The sequence below is a fragment of the Geotrypetes seraphini genome, chromosome 2 (assembly GCF_902459505.1).
Source record: "Geotrypetes seraphini chromosome 2, aGeoSer1.1, whole genome shotgun sequence".
Classification (NCBI taxonomy): domain Eukaryota; kingdom Metazoa; phylum Chordata; class Amphibia; order Gymnophiona; family Dermophiidae; genus Geotrypetes; species Geotrypetes seraphini.
In genome coordinates, this window is record NC_047085.1 from 225,099,347 (window position 1) to 225,118,976 (window position 19,630).

Sequence of the window (19,630 nt, forward strand, 5' to 3'; positions counted from 1 at the left end):
AGTCACAGCAAGGGTCAACAAGTACTTCAACACTGTAGAAATAAAACCAGAAATGCATTTCCTTTTCTTTTGAACACAAAACAAAGACATCTGCCATATACATTTCCCAAAGCTAACATATTTTAGTCAATAAATTCCGTTTTTTACCTTTGTTGTCTGGAGACTTATTTTTCCATAAAGTTGATCCCAGTTTCTTTTTTCCGCTTTCCCATCTTCTGTAAATTCTTCTGTTGCTGTCCATTGGTTCCCCCTACCATGGTCCAGCATTTATCTCTTTCTCATCTTTCGTGCCTGCCCACCAGCCCCATGCCCAACATTTCTCCTTCTATCACCCCTCTCCAACACTATGCCACATCTCTCCCTCCATTCCCTTCACCACTGTCCAATATTCCTCCTTCTTGCATCCCTTTCAATCTGTCCCATTATTCCCTTGCCACATTTCTCACTCTCATCTTTTTCTTCCCTATCACATTCTGTACCTTCCTCCCTACGACCAAAAATTCTCCTCTTTCTTCCATTTGCCGTGTGTACACAACCATCTCTCTTTCCCGCTCATTGACACACCCACACCCAAGTCTCTCTTTCTATTCCCTCCCCCACCTCAGCATCTCTTTCCCTCCCTTCCTCTCTCCCCAGTTCATGACTTCTGTGTCCAAAAATGCACTCCCTTCCACCACTTCATTTGAGTCCAGATAACAGCAGGGGTTGGAGGCAGCCTGCAGCAAGCCATATGTAGCCGACCCAGAAGTCTTCCCCCGAAGTCAGAGCTGACATCGGAGGGAAGGCTTTGCATCAGTCTGGCGGTGGCTGAGGTGTCAGGTGGGAGGGGGTAGATACTGAATGTAGGAGGTGAGAGGAGACAGACTGTAGATAGAAATGGGGAGGGTCAGACACACTATATGAAAGGGGAAAGATAAGACAAGCTGGAATGCCTGGAGAGAGAGAAAAAGACAGATGATGGATGTAAAGAAAAGGAGAGGGGAGGAAGACATTGAATGGAAAGGAGGAGAAGGGGAGGATACGGATGGAAGGGAGGAAAGAGAAAGATGGAGCAGACACTGAATAAAAGGGGGAGAAAGAGAAATGAAGCAGATGCTGGGCTGAAAGGGGGGGAAAGATGGGCAGATGCTAGATGGAAGGGGGAGAAAGAAGGATGATGGATGGGATGACAGAGGGGGCAGAAAGGAGGAAGAGAGGAGACAGATCAGATGCTGGGCGGAAGCAGCAGACAGAGGGGCAGATGCTGGATGGAAAGAGGAGGAGGGGCAGATGCTGGATGGAAAGGGACCTCAGGTCAGCATCTGAATGGCCGTGCAAGTCTACATGGGTCCAAATGGTGCCACACACTGCTAGACCCCTCCCCCCCCCCCCCCGTCCATTGTGCTTTCTAGAAGCCAGTATTGTGGTGCAGCCTGGTCCCTGCTAGGTTTTCTCCCCCTAGATTGGGACAGACTGTGCTTTTGCCAGCAGAGACAGAGTGGTGAGCCTGCACGATGGCGCAAACTAGCCCCCCTCCCCACCCACCCCACCCCACAAGTGTCCTCCACCCAGAACAGGACCGAATCTGGGTTCCCAGTGGCTGAGCAGTGAGCCTACCAAGGCATCCCCTACCGAAAATGGAACCAACTCTGCATTCCCGGCCTTTGTATGAGGGAGGTCTGGTGCCCCAGAGTAAGAAGACTTAGAGCAGGGGTGCCCACACTTTATGGGCTTGTGAGCTACTTTTATAATGACTAAGTCAAAATGATCTACCAACAATAAAATTTAAAAAAAGCACAAAGCACAATGAAAGGCAGAGAAAATGTTAATTATTCATATTCCGGGTTTTTTCAAAGAGGTCACGGCAGATGACTCTATGCAATGTCACCTCGGTAATAAAATACAAAAATAGAGAAATACACCCCCTCCCTTTTTACTAAACCACAATAGTAGGTTTTAGCACAGGGAGTTACGCTGAATGCCTCGTGCTGCTCTCAATGCTCATAGGCTCCCTGCGCTAAAAAACGATATTGCAGTTTAGTAAAAGGGAGCCATAGAGCACAGTTACTTACCGTAACAGGTGTTATCCAGGGACAGCAGGCATATATTCTCACATGTGGGTGACGTCATCTACGGAGCCCCGATGCGGAAGCATTTTCAAGCAAACTTGATTGAAGATTTAAGTTTGCTCTGCTGCTCCACGCATGCGTGCCTTCCTGCTCCACTAGGGGGTGCATCCCCTCGTGGTCTCCAGTTCACTTAACTAGCCAAGAAGCCAACCTCGGGGAGGTGGGTGGGTTGTGAGAATATATGCCTGCTGTCCCTGGATAACACCTGTTACGGTAAGTAACTGTGCTTTATCCCAGGACAAGCAGGCATGATATTCTCACATGTGGGTGACCTCCAAGCTTACTGAAGAGGGATGGAGGGAAGTTGGCAATTTAAGCAAATAGATTTCGCAACACCGATTGGCCGAACCGGCCATCGCTTCTGGACAGGGCGTCCAGACAGTAGTGGGAGGTGAAGGTATGAACCGAAGACCATGTGGCAGCCTTGCAGATTTCCTCAATAGGTGTTGACCTGAGGAAGGCTACGGAGGCTGCCATCGCTCGGACTTTGTGTCCCGTTACTCGACCATGCAGCGCGAGACCAGCCTGAGCGTAGCAAAAGGAGATGCAATCGGCCAACCAGTTGGACAAGGTGCGTTTGGAAACTGGGTGACCTAACCGGTTTGGGTCGAAGGACAAAAACAGTTGTGGGACTTTCCGGTGTGGCTGAGTGCGTTGGAGGTAAAAGGCCAACGCTCTTTTGCAGTCAAGAGTGTGGAGCGCCACTTCTCCGGGGTGAGAGTGGGGCTTGGGAAAAAACACAGGTAAGACAATGGACTGATTGAGATGGAAATCAGACACTACTTTAGGTAGGAACTTTGGATGGGTGCGGAGTACCACCTTGTCGTGATGGAATACCGTGAAGGGTGGGTCCGCTACCAGAGCTTGTAGCTCACTAACCCGCCGTGCGGACGTGAGTGCAAGTAGGAAAATTACCTTCCAAGTGAGGAATTTTGGATGGCATTTGTCTAGGGGCTCAAATGGAGGTTTCATTAGTTGAGCCAGAACCACGTTAAGGTCCCAAACCACCGGGGGAGGTTTGAGAGGGGGGTGGACGTTCAGCAGGCCCTTCATGAAGCGAGTGACTAAGGGATGGAGCGAGAGGGCTTTCCCTTCCAGGGGCTGATGAAAGGCCGCAATCGCACTGAGGTGTACTCGAATGGAGTTGGTCTTTAGGCCGGAATGAGATAGTTGAAGTAGATAGTCAAGGACCAGGGGGACGGGGACCGACACCGGGTCCTGGCTGTGGGAGGAGCACCAGGTTGAGAATCTGGTCCACTTTTGGGAGTAGCAGGTTCTCGTCGAGGTTTTTCTAGAGGCCTCCAATATCTCCTTGACTGATTGAGACACGGGGAGAGCAGTCAGGGGGAGAGAAACCAAGCATTCAGATGAAGAGATTGAAGATTGGGATGTAACAGTGAACCCTGACCCTGTGACAGTAGAGAGGGAAACAGAGGCAGAGGCAGTGGATCTCTGACACTGAGTTGAAGTAGAAGGGAAAACCACGGCTGGCGTGGCCAGCGAGGGGCAATCAGGATCAGGGTGGCTTGTACTGTTTTCAGGTGGACAAGCGTCCGCAGTATCAGAGGGAACGGCGGAAACGCGTACAGGAACCTTCCCTCCCAATCGAGGAGGAAGGCGTCGGCCTCGAGCCGGTCCGGGGAGTATATCCGGGAGCAGAAGAGAGGCAGCTTGTGATTGTGAGGGGACGCGAACAGGTCTATTTGAGGCGTCCCCCACCGTTCGAACACTCCTCGTAGGGCCTGAGAGTGTAGTGACCACTCGTGTGGCTGGAGGAGGCGGCTGAGTCTGTCCGCCAGGCAGTTTTGTTCTCCTTGTATGTACACCGCCCGAAGGAAGGTGTTGTTGGAGATTGCCCATTCCCAGAGGCGCAGGGCTTCCCGGCAAAGGGGCCAAGATCCTGTGCCCCCTTGTTTGTTTACGTAGTACATCGCTACTTGATTGTCGGTTCGGATGAGAACCACTCGGTCGCGGAGCAGATGTTGGAAGGCTACTGCTGCGAGGTAGATGGCCCGAAGTTCTAGCACGTTGATGTGGCAACGGCGGTCTTGTGCTGACCACATTCCTTGGGTGCGCAGGCCGTCCAGATGGGCTCCCCAAGCGTACTCCGACGAGTCCGTGGTGAGTACCTTGCTGTGGGGTGGGGTGAGGAAGAGCAAACCTTTGGAAAGATTTGAAGAGTCGGCCCACCAGCGGAGCGATCGTTGCAATGAAGGAGTCACTGTCACGGAGTGGCCGATCGGGTCCCGGTCTTGACGCCATTGCGACGCCAGGGTCCATTGAGGGATTCTCAAATGGAGGCGGGCGAAGGGTGTGACATGGACGGTGGAGGCCATGTGGCCCAGAAGGGTCATCATCTGTCGGGCTGATACTGAGGTCAGCCGAGAGATCCTTCGGCTCAGACTTACTAACGCCTCCAGGCGCGGAGGGGGGAGGAAGGAACGGAGGCGAACCGTGTCCAGCGTGGCCCCGATGAACTGTAGGGATTGTGAGGGGCGTAGTTGAGATTTTGGGAAGTTTATTTCGAACCCCAGACTTTGTAGATAGGTAATAGTCTGTTGGGTCGCTGAGATAGCCCTTTCTTTGGACGGGGCTTTGATTAGCCAGTCGTCCAGGTAGGGGAATACCTGGAGGCCCTGGGAGCGTAAGGTTGCTGCTACCACCACGAGGCACTTGGTGAAGACTCGAGGTGATGATGCTAGTCCGAAGGGGAGGACTCGGTATTGTAGGTGCCAGTCCCCTACTTGGAAACGCAAAAACTTGCGGTGAGCGGGGTGCACTGGGACATGTGTGTACGCCTCCTTGAGATCGAGGGAGCAGAGCCAGTCGCCCTCGTCGATCAGGGGGTAGAGTGTTGGTAGTGAGAGCATCCGAAACTTTTCCCGTACCAGGAATTTGTTGAGGCGTCTCAAGTCTAGTATTGGGCGTAGGTCTCTCCCGTTTTTTTCGGTACCAGAAAGTAACGGGAGTAGAAGCCCTTCCCCCGTTGGTCGGGGGGGACCTTCTCCACTGCTCTCAGGCGAAGCAGGTCTCGAGCTTCGGAGAGGAGTAGAGGTAGCTGAGTCCTGTTGGGAGGGCAATTCCTTGGGGGGTTGTCCGGGGGAATGGCCCGAAAGTTGAGAGAGTACCCTGATGAGATCACGCCAAGGACCCATGCGTCCGTCGTGAGTTGTTCCCAGCGAGGGTAAAAGGCTTTGAGTCGACCTCCGATGGGAAGGCGGCCTCCTTCCGCGTGTCCCGTCAAAAGGACGGGGATGGTTTGGTGGTCGCGGGCGGTTGGGACTTGGGCATGGCCCTGTGATGGGCTTGCGGACGTCTGGGTGGGGGCCGCGAGAAGGCAGGGGTGGACTTTTGTGGGTAGCGGCGCGGAGGGGCCCTGTATGGCCTGGGCACTGGCGGTTTGGGCTTTTGCCGGACAAGGGAGGCAAATGAGCGTTCATGTTCGGAGAGGCGTTTTGTCGCCGCCTCGATAGTGTCATCGAACAATTCCTTTCCCACGCAGGGGAGGTTAGCTAACCGGTCCTGTAAGTTAGGGTCCATGTCGACCAGGCGCAGCCAAGCTAGTCGGCGCATGGCGATAGCGAAGGCTGCTTCTCTGGAGGAGAGTTCGAAGCCATCGTAGGCCGCGTGGAATAGATGAAGGCGCAGGTTGGAGAGGGACTCTAAAAGCAGGCCGAACGTTTCCTGCCGGGAGGCCGGTAGGTCAGTCTCAAAGGCTCTCAATAGTCCAATGAGGTGTTTGAGGTATGATGTGAAGGTGAAAGTGTAGCTTTGCACCCTAGAGGCCATCATTGCGTTTTGGTATAGTCTCCTGCCGAACTTGTCCAGGGTTCGGCCTTCCCGGCCTGGGGGTACCGCTGCTGAGACCCGGGACGGGTGAGCCTTTTTCAAGGAGGATTCCACTAGCAGCGATTGGTGGGAGAGCTGTGGTTGCTCGAATCCCGGATAAGGTACTGTGCGGTACTTGGCCTCCATTTTGGAGGGTACGGCCGTGACCATGTAGGGGGTCTCCAGGTTCCTGAAGAAGGCCTGTTGGAGTACCGGGTTAGGTGGTAAGCGAAGGGACTCTCTGGGCAGTGATGGCATATCCAGCTCCGCCAGGTACTCCTTAGAGTATCTGGAGTCGGACTGGAGATCTAAGTCCAATGCGTGGCCCATGTCTTGGACAAAGCGAGTGAAGGATGGGCGAGATGTCCCCGGAGCCCCGTGCGGGGTCAGGGAACGAGACCTTCGTCGGGTGGAGAAGGATAAGGAGGCTTCCCTCGAGTATCGAGGTTCATGCTCTGATCCATGCTCCGAGGTTGGGGAAGCACTGTGAGAGTGTTCCGGGGTTGTCGATCTTCGGCGTCTCGAGGAGCCCCTCGGAGACGATGCCGGGGTTAGGGGTACCGATCGATGTCGGATTGGTGACCTCGATCCGGACTCCCTCGGAGAATGCGTCCGAGGGGGAGTTCGGAGGATACGCGGGTTGGAGAGTGATAACTCAGCCACCCTTAGTGGTCCTGTACGAGGTGTGGGAGAACGGCCTCGTAGGGTTGGTGAACCTCGGGCCTTCTTGGAGGTACGGCGGTTCGAGGTTTCTGTTGTTCTAGCCCGACGTTTTGCCCCTCGGCGGTCCGCAGAGGGGGAACGTTTCGGGCGTCTCGGCGAGGAGTCCGAGGAGGATGGGATGCGGCGAGGATTGCGCACCTTTCCTCGAGGTTGTTCGGTGTGAGGCTCAGGTTGGTCTGGCACATTCGAGGTCGAGGCCGATTGAAACTGGGCCATTGCAGCGGACAGCTCCGACGTGATCATCGCTCGGAGTAGGTCCTGGAAGACGGGCACGGACAGCATCGAAGGCATGTCCCCTGCCTCTGTGCGCTCCACCGGGGGCGATCTCGTATCAGAGTATTCCCGTGTGGTGGAGGCACGGCCCGAAGGCTTGGAGGGCTTAGACGGGGCTGTAAGCATGGGGCTTCCGCCATGCATCGCCGTTGTCTCCGAGGCTGGCTTCTTCGCTGTTACAGAACCTGAAGAGGGAAGAGGGGACTTACCCGGAGCCGAGGCTTTCTGTTGTCCCGAGGACTTCGGGGTCGAGTCTCGAGGCGATGCCGAGGTTTCCGGGGCCGAGGTCAAGGCCGGGGCCGAGGCCAGGGCCGACCTCGAGGCCGAGGTGGAGGGTTGGTCCGGGGTGAAGAGATCCGCCATGCGGGCTTTTCTTCGGCGGAGGGCCCGGTTTTGGAAAATAGCGCACTGGGGGCAGGAGTCAGTTGGATGAGTCGCCCCCAGACAAAGGATGCACCGGCGGTGCGGGTCTGTGAGAGAAAGAAGCCGCTCGCACCGGGTGCACTTTTTAAAGCCGGTCAAAGGCCGGGACATTAAATCGAAAGTAGCCGCGGCTCGATTAGCCACGCGGCCACGGGGACCCGGAAGCCTCCGGGTCGTTGAAAACGAAGCAGGAATCAAGTAAAAAGGTAAGGAATTCGCGCACAGCGACTTAATCGTGAAAAAACAAGAAAAAATCGCGGTGCTAGAAGGCAGTTGGGGCAGAGCCTGAAAAACACGTCTTCTAGGCTCGCGGAAAATTTTGAACTGGAGACCACGAGGGGATGCACCCCCTAGTGGAGCAGGAAGGCACGCATGCGTGGAGCAGCAGAGCAAACTTAAATCTTCAATCAAGTTTGCTTGAAAATGCTTCCGCATCGGGGCTCCGTAGATGACGTCACCCACATGTGAGAATATCATGCCTGCTTGTCCTGGGATAATGCAAAATATAGACAGCAGATATAAATTCTCAAAACAGACACATTTTGATCACTAAATTGAAAATAAAATCATTTTTCCTACCTTTGCTGTTTGGTGATTTCATGAGTTTCTGGTTGCACTTTCTTTTTCTGACTGTGCATCCAATCTTTCTTCCTTTCTTTCAGCCTCCTGTATGTTTCCTCTCCTCCAGACCTCATTCTCTCCCCCAACTTTTTCTTTCTGTCTCCCTGTTCCCCCTTCTTTCTGTCTCCCTGTCTGCCCCCTTTCTTTCTTTCTCCGTGCCCTCCCCAAAGCCACTCGGTTTGCTGCCACCGCCATTGGGGAATAGCCCCCAAGCCACCGCTGTCCCAAGCTTTCCCTGCAGAAGCGTCGCGCTGACCAGCATTCCGCTCTCTGACGTCAATTCTGACGTAGGAGAGGAAGTTCCAGGCCAACAAGGCATTTCTCCTCATTTCATCCAGCCTGAGCCCCATCTCTCCTTGATCCAGCATTTCCCTTCTGTGTCTGTCAGAATTACCATTCCACCTATTTTCCAGCATCACCCTTCTTTGTGTCCATCTCACCTATATCCCTATCTCACCACTTTTTCAGAATCTTCATTTGTCTCTGTCCTTGTCTTTACCCCATGTTCACCATTTGCCCTTTCAATGTCTTTATCTTCCCCCCACACACTTTTTCAGCATTACTTCTATGTCTCTATTTCACCTCCTCTTCATGTCCCCTCTGTATCTCTATCCTTATTCAGTAGGTCCTGCTTACCCTTTCTCTTCTTTGTGTCACTATATCCATTTTCAGCTTTCCCCCCTTTTCCTTTGTTACTGCACCCGGTAGCCAGAATCTTTCCACCCTCCCTCCAATCTGGCCCAGCCCAGTATGAAATATTTCCTTTTGTTTCCCTCCCCTCTCTCTTCTCCTCCCTCACCCACGAGTCCTGCATCTGGCCCTCTCCCTTCTACCTGCACCTGGCAACACCCCCCTGCTCCGCGGCTCTCTTCAGCAACTCGTCAGCAGCGGTGATCAAGACAAGCTGCCGACATCGAGGCCTTCCCTCTACGAGTCCCGCCTTTGTGGAAAAAGGAAGTTGAAACAAGCGGGACTCGCAGAGGGTAGGCCCCGACGTCAGAAGCTTGTGTCGATCGCTGCTGCTGAGTTGCTGAAGAGAGCCGCGGAGCAGGGGGTGTGGCCGGAAGCAGGTAGAAGGGAGAGGGCTGCTGGAAGAGGTAGAAGTTCCGGAGTATGACACCGACCTGGGCCAGGATGATTTCTTTTTCAGGCTGCTGCTGCTGCTGCTGCCACCCCCCACCCGAAATGACAAAAATAGCCTAATGCCCGCGTCGGGAAATAGCCATGCTGAGCAGTGAGCTCAGCACGTACACAGATGAAAGCCTTGCTTGCTGATTGGTCCGGCGGCACAGCAGGGCGGGGCCGCTGGACCAATCAGCAAGCAAGGCTTTCATCTGTGTACGTGCTGAGCTCACTGCTCAGCATGGCTATTTCCCGCTGCGACGCCGGACTTGTAAGCTGCATGCCTGCATCGCCAGAATTTAGGTAGGCTGTTTTCATCCCCGTGGGAGTCCCGTGGGCCAGGGGGCATCCCCGTGGGAGTCCCGTGGGTCAGGGGGGCATCCCCGTGGGAGTCCCGTGGGCCAGGGGGTGTCCCCGTGGGAGTCCCGTGAGCCAGGGGGGAACCCACGGGATCCCCGCAATCACCGTTCCCGTGCAGACCTCTAGTCTCCAGCATCATGACTCGCCTGCCACCTACAGTCTCGTGGGATCTTCAATCCTCCTGTGAGTGGCTCTCTCTCTCTCCCTCCCTCTCTCTCCCTCCCTCCCTCTCCCTCCCTCCCTCTCCCTCCCTCTCTCTCTCTCCCTCACCCTCTCCCTCTCTCTTTCTCTCCCTGACAACAGTGTTTTCTTTGCCCTCCAGCCTCCTGTGTTGCAGCAGCTGTGACTACAACTTCACAATTCAAGTCTCCAGCATCATGACTCGCCTGCCTCCTACCGTCTCAGCTCCCATGTCTGGACTTGGCTTGCCAGCTCTCCTTTGATGATCAGAAAAATGTGACATCATATCTATGATACTTTTAAAAAGACATTTTAATATACAGTTTATTGAAATTAAAGCACAACTGCGTACAGGATAAATGCAAAACCTTATCAAACATAAGTGTTAATTTACATGGCTGTGTTAACTAGGTAGAATTTGTAACGCTACAAGATTGACAGCTTATCTTGTTTAGAGATGTTTTTAATAGAGTAGAACACTTATCATTCTTAATCCTTTAAGTATAAATTAGATGAAATGCATAGAGGTGATATGTTAACATCTTTCCTTTCGTGCACACAATGTGATTGCTGTATAAGGTGTACACCTGGCGTAATTTTAGTCACCCATATCCCCGTATGCCTCTTGTAAGGAGATGCACATTTAGTTTGCTTTAAATCCAGAACTACTTACCATTAATAAAACAGGGGCACTGGTCTCCTGAAGTAATAGCATGTATTTAATAAGTACTTCCTGAGTGCAGTGTCAAGGCACTAGCATTGAACAGGTGCGCCAGTTTCCCACAGGCCCAGTCCATTTCACCTATATTTCTACCTTTCCCCTTGATGGGGAACAGCAGTTTAGCACTGAGCGACATGTACCGTATTTTCGCGGATATAACGCGCACCCGTGTAAAACGCGCACACGGGTATAGCGCGCAGAAACCACACTTGTATGCACGGAAACTTTTGTATACAGCACTCATGGGTATACCGCGCATGCTGCCCGACTCTCCTCTGGCCACCCCGACTCTCCTTTCGCCCTCCCCTACTCTCCTCTGGTTGCCCCAACTCACCGTTCACCCGCCCTGACTTTCGGTGCACTGCCCTGCCTGTCCCCCTTGAAGGTCTGCCTGTCCCCCTTGAAGTCCTGTCCCCCCTTGAAGGTCTGTCCCCATCCTGAAAGCCTGATGCCCCCCCTCGACGTCCGATTCTTCTCCCCCCTCGGCAGGACCACTCGCACCCCCACCCCGAAGGACCGCCGACTCCCCGACAATATCGGGCCAGGAGGGAGCCCAAATCCTCCTGGCCACGGCGACCCCCTAACCCCACCCCGCACTACATTACGGGCAGGAGGGATCCCAGGCCCTCCTGCCCTCGACGCAAACCCCCCCCCCCCCCAACGACCGCCCCCCCCAAGAACCTCCGACCGCCCCCCCAGCCGACTCGCGATCCCCCTGGCGACCCCCACGATCCCCCCACCCCCCCTTCCCCGTACCTTTGGTAGTTGGCCGGACAGACGGGAGCCAAACCCACCTGTCCGGCAGGCAGCCAACGAAGGAATGAGGCCGGATTGGCCCATCCATCCTAAAGCTCCGCCTACTGGTGGGGCCTAAGGCGCGTGGGCCAATCAGAATAGGCCCTGGAGCCTTAGGTCCCACCTGGGGGCGTGGCCTGAGGCACATGGTCGGGTTGGGCCCATGTGCCTCAGGCCGCGCCCCCAGGTGGGACCTAAGGCTCCAGGGCCTATTCTGATTGGCCCACGCGCCTTAGGCCCCACCAGTAGGCGGAGCTTTAGGATGGATGGGCCAATCCGGCCTCATTCCTTCGTTGGCTGCCTGCCGGACAGGCGGGTTTGGCTCCCGTCTGTCCGGCCAACTACCAAAGGTACGGGGAAGGGGGGTGGGGGGGTCGTGGGGGTCGCTAGGGGGATCGCGGGTCGGCTGGGGGGGGCGGTCGGAGGTTCTTGGGGGGGGCGGTCGTTGGGGGGAGGGGGGTTTGCGTCGAGGGCAGGAGGGCCTAGGATCCCTCCTGCCCGTAATGTAGTGCGAGGTGGGGGTAGGGGGTCGCCGTGGCCAGGAGGGTTTGGGCTCCCTCCTGGCCCGATATTGTCGGGGAGTCGGCGGTCCTTCGGGGTGGGGGTGCGAGCGGTGGGGATGCGAGCGTCCTTCCGGATGATGAATCGGGCGTCGGGCGGGGTGTGAAATATGTAAAAAAAAATTTGTATACCGCACTCAGGCATATAACGCGCGAAGGGTATGCGCGGTACGTAAAAACGCGTATAACGCGCGCGTTATATCCGCAAAAATACGGTACTCAGTTAATCAGAGTACTTCACGCTTGGAGAATTTGTGCTTGTGCACACAAAATCCATAATAGGAAGCCATCTTCTCTGTGAATCTATGACATGTTTGCAAAGTACTCAGTTAATCTAAGTACCTCACCACCAACCACCCCTGTTTCAGCAACCACTATTGTGGCTCACACTGCACACAGACACACACACACTGACTGAATGAGAGCCAAAGAGTCAGTTTTCTCCACACTCTGTCCATTTTTCAAATGTTCCTGTGCTTGATGGGGAACAATACTTTAGCATTGAACAAGAAGTACTCAATATGTATATATGGACTAGATTTATGTATGTATCTCTATATATGATCTTTTAAAGTTCATTGCCTTTTACATCCTCCAGTTCATAGAAACATAGAAGATGAAACTTAGAAGATGACGGCAGATAAGGGCCATAGTCCATCAGGTCTGCCCACTCTACTGACCCACCCCCAAGTCTACTATCCTAGGGATCCCACTCCTGGCTCAAGGCTTAACTATTTTATAACTAAAGCATACAGGATACTTCCCTTTCTGTGAATTTAGGCTTTCGCACTCATCATCATCCTATTTTTAGACCATGTAATTGTCTTTTTAATTTCAAACTTCTTATAATGATCTTTATCATTCAATGTTATTATTTGCTGTTCACATCATGTTTACTTGTGTTCAATAATACTTACTTTGCATTTAACTTTGCCCTGGGGGACCTATGTTATCCATTCTATATGTTCACTGTATTATGCTTTCTTCAATAATACAGTTACCCAGAAATAAAAACATTATAATACAACTATTGATTCCAGAATTTATTTTACACTCACAAACTCCAATGACATTATGAACTTATAATGACTTATAATGACTAAGGTTGCCATTTAACAAATTGGTTATTATTATCTTTTAACATATTAAGAAACTTCATAAAATCAATAACTAGAAGGCTGCAAACAAATTGTGGACAGTTTTGTTTGGGTTTTATTCGGGGGGGGGAAGGGGGAGCAGTGAAGCTTGTCTTTAATCTTTGAAATCTGTTGGGCCTGAAAACAACTGAGCGTGAAGACAACAGAGCGTGAAGACACTTGTAAGTTTGAACATGAATAACGATTTAAACAAACAAAGAAAACGAGATAATGATCTTCATAAACACTTTAAACATATATTCTGTCATGTAAAGATCATTAAGCAAATTCAGCACGGGACAAAAACACCTGGGTCAAAAACTGAGAACTATCCCAAAATCTGCAGCCCGGAACTGGGTAACCTGGCCACCCTGTTACTTTGATTTATTAAACTCTTTTTCCAAATAGAGAATGACACAGGGACACAGGAACTGAATTTCACCATCCTGTCCCTATGAGTTATGTTGCTGTCCTTGTCCCTCTCCCATTCCTATCATCTCTGCTTTAACGGTGTCATGTCAAGACCACGCCAGGACAAAGGCCGCGCGCAGACAACTGAGCGCAGCGCGGAGGCACGTGCCGAACAAAATTAAAATTTTTAAGGTCTCCGACGGGGGTGTGGAGGGGGGAAAACCCCCCACTTTACTTTATACAGATTGCGCCACGTTGTGGGGGCATTGTGGGGGGTTTGGGGGAATGTAACTCCACATATTTTACTGAAAACTTCACTTTTTCCCTAAAAAACAGGGAACCAGTTAAATTTCCAATATAAAGAGGGAGGTTACAACCCTCCAAACACCCCACAACGCCGCCGCGATCTGTATTAAGTAAACTGTAGGGGTTCCCCAACAAAACCCCCTTTTTCTTCGGCGCGTGCTTCCGTCTTGCGCTGAGTTGCTGGCGCTGAGTTGTCTTGTGCTGAGTTGTCTTGCGCTGAGTTGTCTTGTGCTGAGTTGCTGGCACTGAGTTGTCTTGCGCTCAGTTGTCTTACACTCAGTTGTCTTGCGCTCAGTTGTCTTGCACTGAGTTGTCCCGCTCGTGCACATTTCGGAAAATAATTTGCGCTCAATTGTCTTGCGCTCAAATGTCTTACGCTTGGTTGTCTTTGCGCTCACTTGTCTTAACGCTCAATTGTCTTCCGCTCATTTGTCTAGCACTAAGTTGTCTCACGCTGAGTTGTCTGCGTGATTTTGTCCGCGCGCAATTGTCTATGAACCGAAAATGCTACTTGGTTTGCTTTTGAATATTCACACATTTGAAACAGCAGTGCAGTCTTTTTCTATGTTCAGTTCTCATTTTAATGTCTTTACTGAAATCATTTAAATCTTCCCATCACTTAGAAATAATGATGTTATTAGTTTCTTGAGCTCTGCCCAAGCACCCCTGCAGTGCAGCGAGACCCAAGAAAGAAGGGGGAGAGGGTCCACATAGTGTTTTTTATTGCAAGGTCCCCATTGACACTAACTGTGACCCCTTGACTTCTTCCCCAGTACACAATCTCCCTCCACCTGCTCTTCAGACTTGCTGCTGGATTACCGCCATAACCGTTATTCTGTATAATGCCTGTACCACACACAGGTGTGTTTGAGCTATGCGCCAGCCAGAATCCCATTCTGTTCTCAGGAGAGAGAGGAATATGTAAAACAGAGCAGCTGTTCAAAAGGTGGCACCACAAACAACCCTTCAGAGAAAGTATGGGGGTGGGGGGAGTTAAAAACTGAAGGGGGCAGAGCCAGTCTGAAGGAGAAGAGGGGTAGAGATAGAATGGTAGAGGCTGACAGGGTGACTGCAACTGTCTGGTCTTGGATTTTATTTTATTTTTTACATATTGGCCCCTGCTTGGAAAAATAGCAAGTCTTTGACTGGAGCCTCCCCTAAATCTTCTTAGGTAGACCCCCCCTTCACCTTGTTTTTGGAAAGGAGCTTTTTCTGAAACTGTTGCTTGGTAGGAGGGGAGAACACATCTAATTTCAATCTATGCTCCTGCCTGTTATAAATAAATTTGCTTTTTTAATTTAAAAAAAGGACTGATATAGCTAACATTATAATGTGTTCACTATTAAACCAGTTACTAAAGTAAATTAAGTTTTAAAATATAAACTTACTTATCTCAGGAACAGGCAAGAAATCCATTTCTATAGTCTTCTGCAGCACACGAACTTGCAACCACACCTTTTTTTTTTTAAAGGAAGACTTTCTCCTATTCAGGCTTGCACAGTCTTTTTATTAGCTCTCTTTCACAGAGCCCCAGGGTGTATCTATTAACTTTGCATCTGGGAGGAGCTGAGAAAATTGTTGGTTTTTTAAAAGAATAAGCATCCAATTGTTTTGGTAAAAGGAATTGTACATCATCTAGAACACTATTCACATCGCATTAGTAATCCTTTACGCAGGGGGACTTTAAATATGGTCTATTGAGAATTCCCTGTGTAAATATACATAAGCACACAAACACAGAACTCTGCCAGCAAACATATTCTCTTCAACTTTACCAACAAATGCACATTCTGCTACACAGTCCCACACACTCCCTATACACAGAAACACATACATGCTTTTTCACTCATCAAGTTTCAAGTTTCAAGTTTAATATATCTCTTGATTAATCGCTTAGTCAGATTTCAAAGCGATGAACAATTTAAAATACATTCATTAAAAATTACAAAATAAACAATACAATACAAACTTTGAATAGTAACATTGGGTTAAAAACTAAGACATCATTTAAAGAACATAGGGAAGGAAGGGATAGCGAAATACAACTAGGACTAGTAAAGCAATACAAAGGAAAAGTACAATAGGAAGACAAATTAAAACATAGTTTAATAATATGTAATCTGTGGCCTAGAGGTTACTAAAAGCATCTTTAAAAAGAAAGGTTTTTAAATTACTTTTAAATTTTCCTAGGTCCTGCTCCATACGTAAATAAATTGGGAGGGAATTCCACGTCTGTGGGGCGATCACATAAAAGATGAACTGCCGTCTAGTATTAATGATTTTAAGCGATGGAATGGTTAAAAGATGTTGCTCATTGGATCTTAATGTTCTAGATGGATGATACGGAATTAATGATTTATATATAAATGCTGGGGTTTTGTTCAAAAGAGTTTTAAAGGTAAGTAAACAGAGTTTGTATGTTATCCGGTGAATAACTGGGAGCCAATGTGCATTTTTCAGAAGTGGTGTAACGTGGTCAAATTTTCTCGATTTGGTTATGAGTTTAATGGAGATATTTTGGATAATTTGGAGACGTTTAATTTCGTTTAATGAAATTCCTTTAAAAAGAGAATTACAGTAATCTATTTTTGAAATCACCAGAGAATGGATAAGAATATTTAGTGATTTCGGGCATAAGAATTTTGAAATAGATCGAATCCTGCGTAATCTATAAAAAGTAGATTTAACAATGTTACTGATGTGATCGTGAAAATTTAGTTTATTATCAAAAGTGACTCCTAGAATTTTTGTATTTTTAACTATTTGAAGGGGGACATTTTTTATAGTAATAGGAGCAACGAGTTCAAGATTTTCTTTCCAAGGAAAAAGCATCACGTTGGTTTTTTTTATGTTAAGTGCAAGTTTATTTGTTTTTAACCAATTATGTATTAGATCTAATTTTTCATCGATCTCTTGAATATCCAATTTTTTATTAATATCTATAGGATGCAGCAGTTGAATATCATCTGCATATACAAAAACTTGAAAACCTACGGATTGACATAAAGTGACTAGAGGGGCAAGAAAGATATTAAATAATAATGGAGAAAGAATAGACCCTTGGGGAACCCCATAAGTAGTTGATGAAGATTTTGATAGCGAGTCTTTAAAGAGAACAGTAGATGTACGGTCAGTTAAATAGGATGCAAACCAAGAAAAGACTTGGTCAGAGATACCAATAGAATGGAGTCTATCAAGAAGGAGTCGATGGTCAATTGTATCGAAGGCGGCGGAAAGATCAATAGAAATTAATAGTGTTGATTGATGGTGGTCTAAGAAATATTGGATAGAGGTAGTCATACCAATTAATGAGAGTTCAGTATTGTGATGATGTCTAAAGCCAGTTTGGTTAGGGTGTAGGGCATTGTTTTTTTCTACGAAATCTGAGATTTGATTGAAAACTACCTTCTCTGTTATTTTTGCCAAAAATGGTAAATTAGCTATAGGTCTGAAATTAGATAGGTCTTCATTACTGACATTCTTATCTTTGAGGATAGGTCGAATAATTGATTTTTTCCATGTTGCTGGTACTGTACTTTGATTCAAGCTCTCAGTTATTAAACTATGGATAAAAGGTCCAAAGATATGAAAATAACGCTTTAAGATAAATGGCGGAATTAGATCAGCAATAGAAGAACCCTTCAAATTGATAGATTTAAGAGTGGACTCAATTTCTGTTAAACTGGGTATCTTAAATTTAGAACATCTTGAGATTAATGATCCTGTATTGGTTTGTTGATCATCACTTGTAACGTATTGGTTTGTTAAGAAGGTTTTTCTGATGTTATTAATTTTTTCCATAAAATAATCGGCAAGTTCCTGAGCGGAGGGAGAAGAATCATTAGTTATGGACTGTTGTTTGTAATTTGAAGTTGTTATTGTATTTAATATTGAATAAAGTGCGGATGAGTTTTTGGCTTTGAATATTTTATCTGAATAAAATTTCATTTTTGCTTGGTTGATTTTTGTTTTATAAAATTTGCTTTGCTCATTAAATATTTGTAAGTTGGTTTGAGATTTATCTTTCCTCCATTTACGTTCTAAAGATCGGGTTTGTCTTTTTAGATGGTGAAGTTCAGTTGTGAACCAGGGATTCTGAATTTTACGGGCGGAAATTATTTTAGTATGTATTGGCGCAAGTTTGTCTATGAGTGATTTTACGGCTGTATTCCAGAGGTTAGTTAGTTCATCCAAGGAATTAATATCAGATTTAGTAAAGTCTAAGTTGATGGAGGAGAGAATTAAATCTGAAGAAAGGTTGTTGTAGTTTCTGAAATTTTTTACTTGGTGTTTATTATAATTTGGATTATGTGAAATAATATAAGATAAAGAAATTAAGGAATGATCGGACCAGGGAACTGGTAAGCAGCTATTTAGTAATAGGTTTTTCTTTGTATGAGGTAGAGAGTTGCACGGGGACAGAAATCCCACTCATCCCCACCCGTCCCCGCCAGGATCCTCTCCGTCCCCACCCGTCCCTGCAAGGAATTACCTCCATCCCCGCCCGTCCCCATAAAAAACAGCAATTACTTCTGACAGGATCATCAATTCCACAGTTTCTTTTGTGTTTGCGCTGCTGTTTTCCTTGTGGAATCTCTTTGGTGGAACCCTTTTTTTGTTTTCTGTTCAGGTAATTAACTTATAAACCCCCTCTTTTACTAAGGCTGACGTGTCCATTATATTATATGGACGAACCCTGCTTCAAAAGCCTTCCATCTCCATGGGAGTCCCGTTGGCTAGAGGGGGGTCCCCGTGGGAGCCCCGTGGGTTAGAGGGGATTCCCGTGGGACCCCCGCAGGACCTGCGGGATTCCCGCGATCCCCGTTCCCATGCAGACCTCTAATATGAGGGGGTGCTGAAATGTTCTCAGCCCAACCGACCAACTTCCTAAATTGTGTTATTTTGTGACTGTAGCTGAAAATATATTTACATCCACAGCTTTCATTGTAGGTAAATAAATTCCATGAATAGCCTTATGGCAGAGTGAGGGATTTTCCCTCTCTGGGACTGCTATTACGCTACTGGGCAGCAGAGGGCACCATGTATTTGAGAAGGACTACAGGTCCCAGAGTGCCCTGAATTAGAGGGGCGGGTTTCAGGGAGGAGTATTTCTGCCCAGGCTTGACTCAGAGGAGGACCCAGGAGAGAGGTAGACACAAGTTGGATGAAGTAAGCCAAGCTTTATTATAATGTGTGAGACAAACAAACAGAATAAAGGTCTGTTATATAGAATTGTATGTGTATCTTAACCATCCTTAAAATACAGGCCAGCCTGCTACTCCAGGTGGTCTGTTACAATCCTGAAAGCCTAACTGGCCTCCAGGATTGCAGTTTGACCTCCCTGTTTTAAATTCAGAACTCTTCTGCTTCACCCTTCTTTAAAATATCTCCATATACTCATCTCATACACCCTGGCCAACCATTGGGCTACAACATAACTTGATCATGCAATGTTATGTGAAGATAACATATTTTTTTAAAAGTGCTATTCTATCCATCACTATACTATACCTAATTATCAGAGACGTATAGTAATTACAATACTTGAAAGCTGCTGATGTTGGATTCTTTTCCAAGACTTATAACTTAATTTAGTTCTCAATAGCTGCAGCAATGGCACTCCAACTTCTTTCCAACTGATGGTCAGCATCGATTTTGATGCATACAAACAATAAGATTGTTATAAATAACTTCATATAACAATAGATTACTTTTCATCATGACACGAGTTGCCATGCAGCTTATTTTGCAAAAATTGGGACAGATTAAACTATAGTTTTTGGTGGGAATCCTTGTGCCAAACTTATAAATTTGAGCATATGGAGTCACGTGATGTGCTGAGCTGAGCAGGACGTGCCTAACTCGTGCTCCGGGGCCCTGAGTCCCTCCGCACCTTGCCTACCCAGCTTCTTTACTTTATTTTCGGTCCCCGCGGTTCCCTGGTGCATGGATCATTTTTTCCAACCCAGCAGCCCAGTTATGAGTGGCAAGACGACTCGCAGCGCGAAGGACCGGGAGGGGAAAGCGTTGCGGCCTGACCCCAAGATGGCGTTGGCGTCAGCG

General features: G+C 48.5%; 1 protein-coding gene across 1 annotated transcript in view; it reads right to left on the reverse strand.

Annotated features, from left to right (window-relative positions):
• Positions 1-14,996, reverse strand: part of LOC117355910 (glutamate decarboxylase 1-like) — a 135,731-nt gene extending 120,735 nt beyond the window's left edge. The window contains exon 1 of the mRNA XM_033935024.1: positions 14,956-14,996. Within this exon, the coding sequence (XP_033790915.1) occupies positions 14,956-14,983 (28 nt within the window). The 5' untranslated portion in view covers positions 14,984-14,996. The remainder of the gene's footprint in view (positions 1-14,955) is intronic.
• Positions 14,997-19,630: the final 4,634 nt, after the last annotated feature.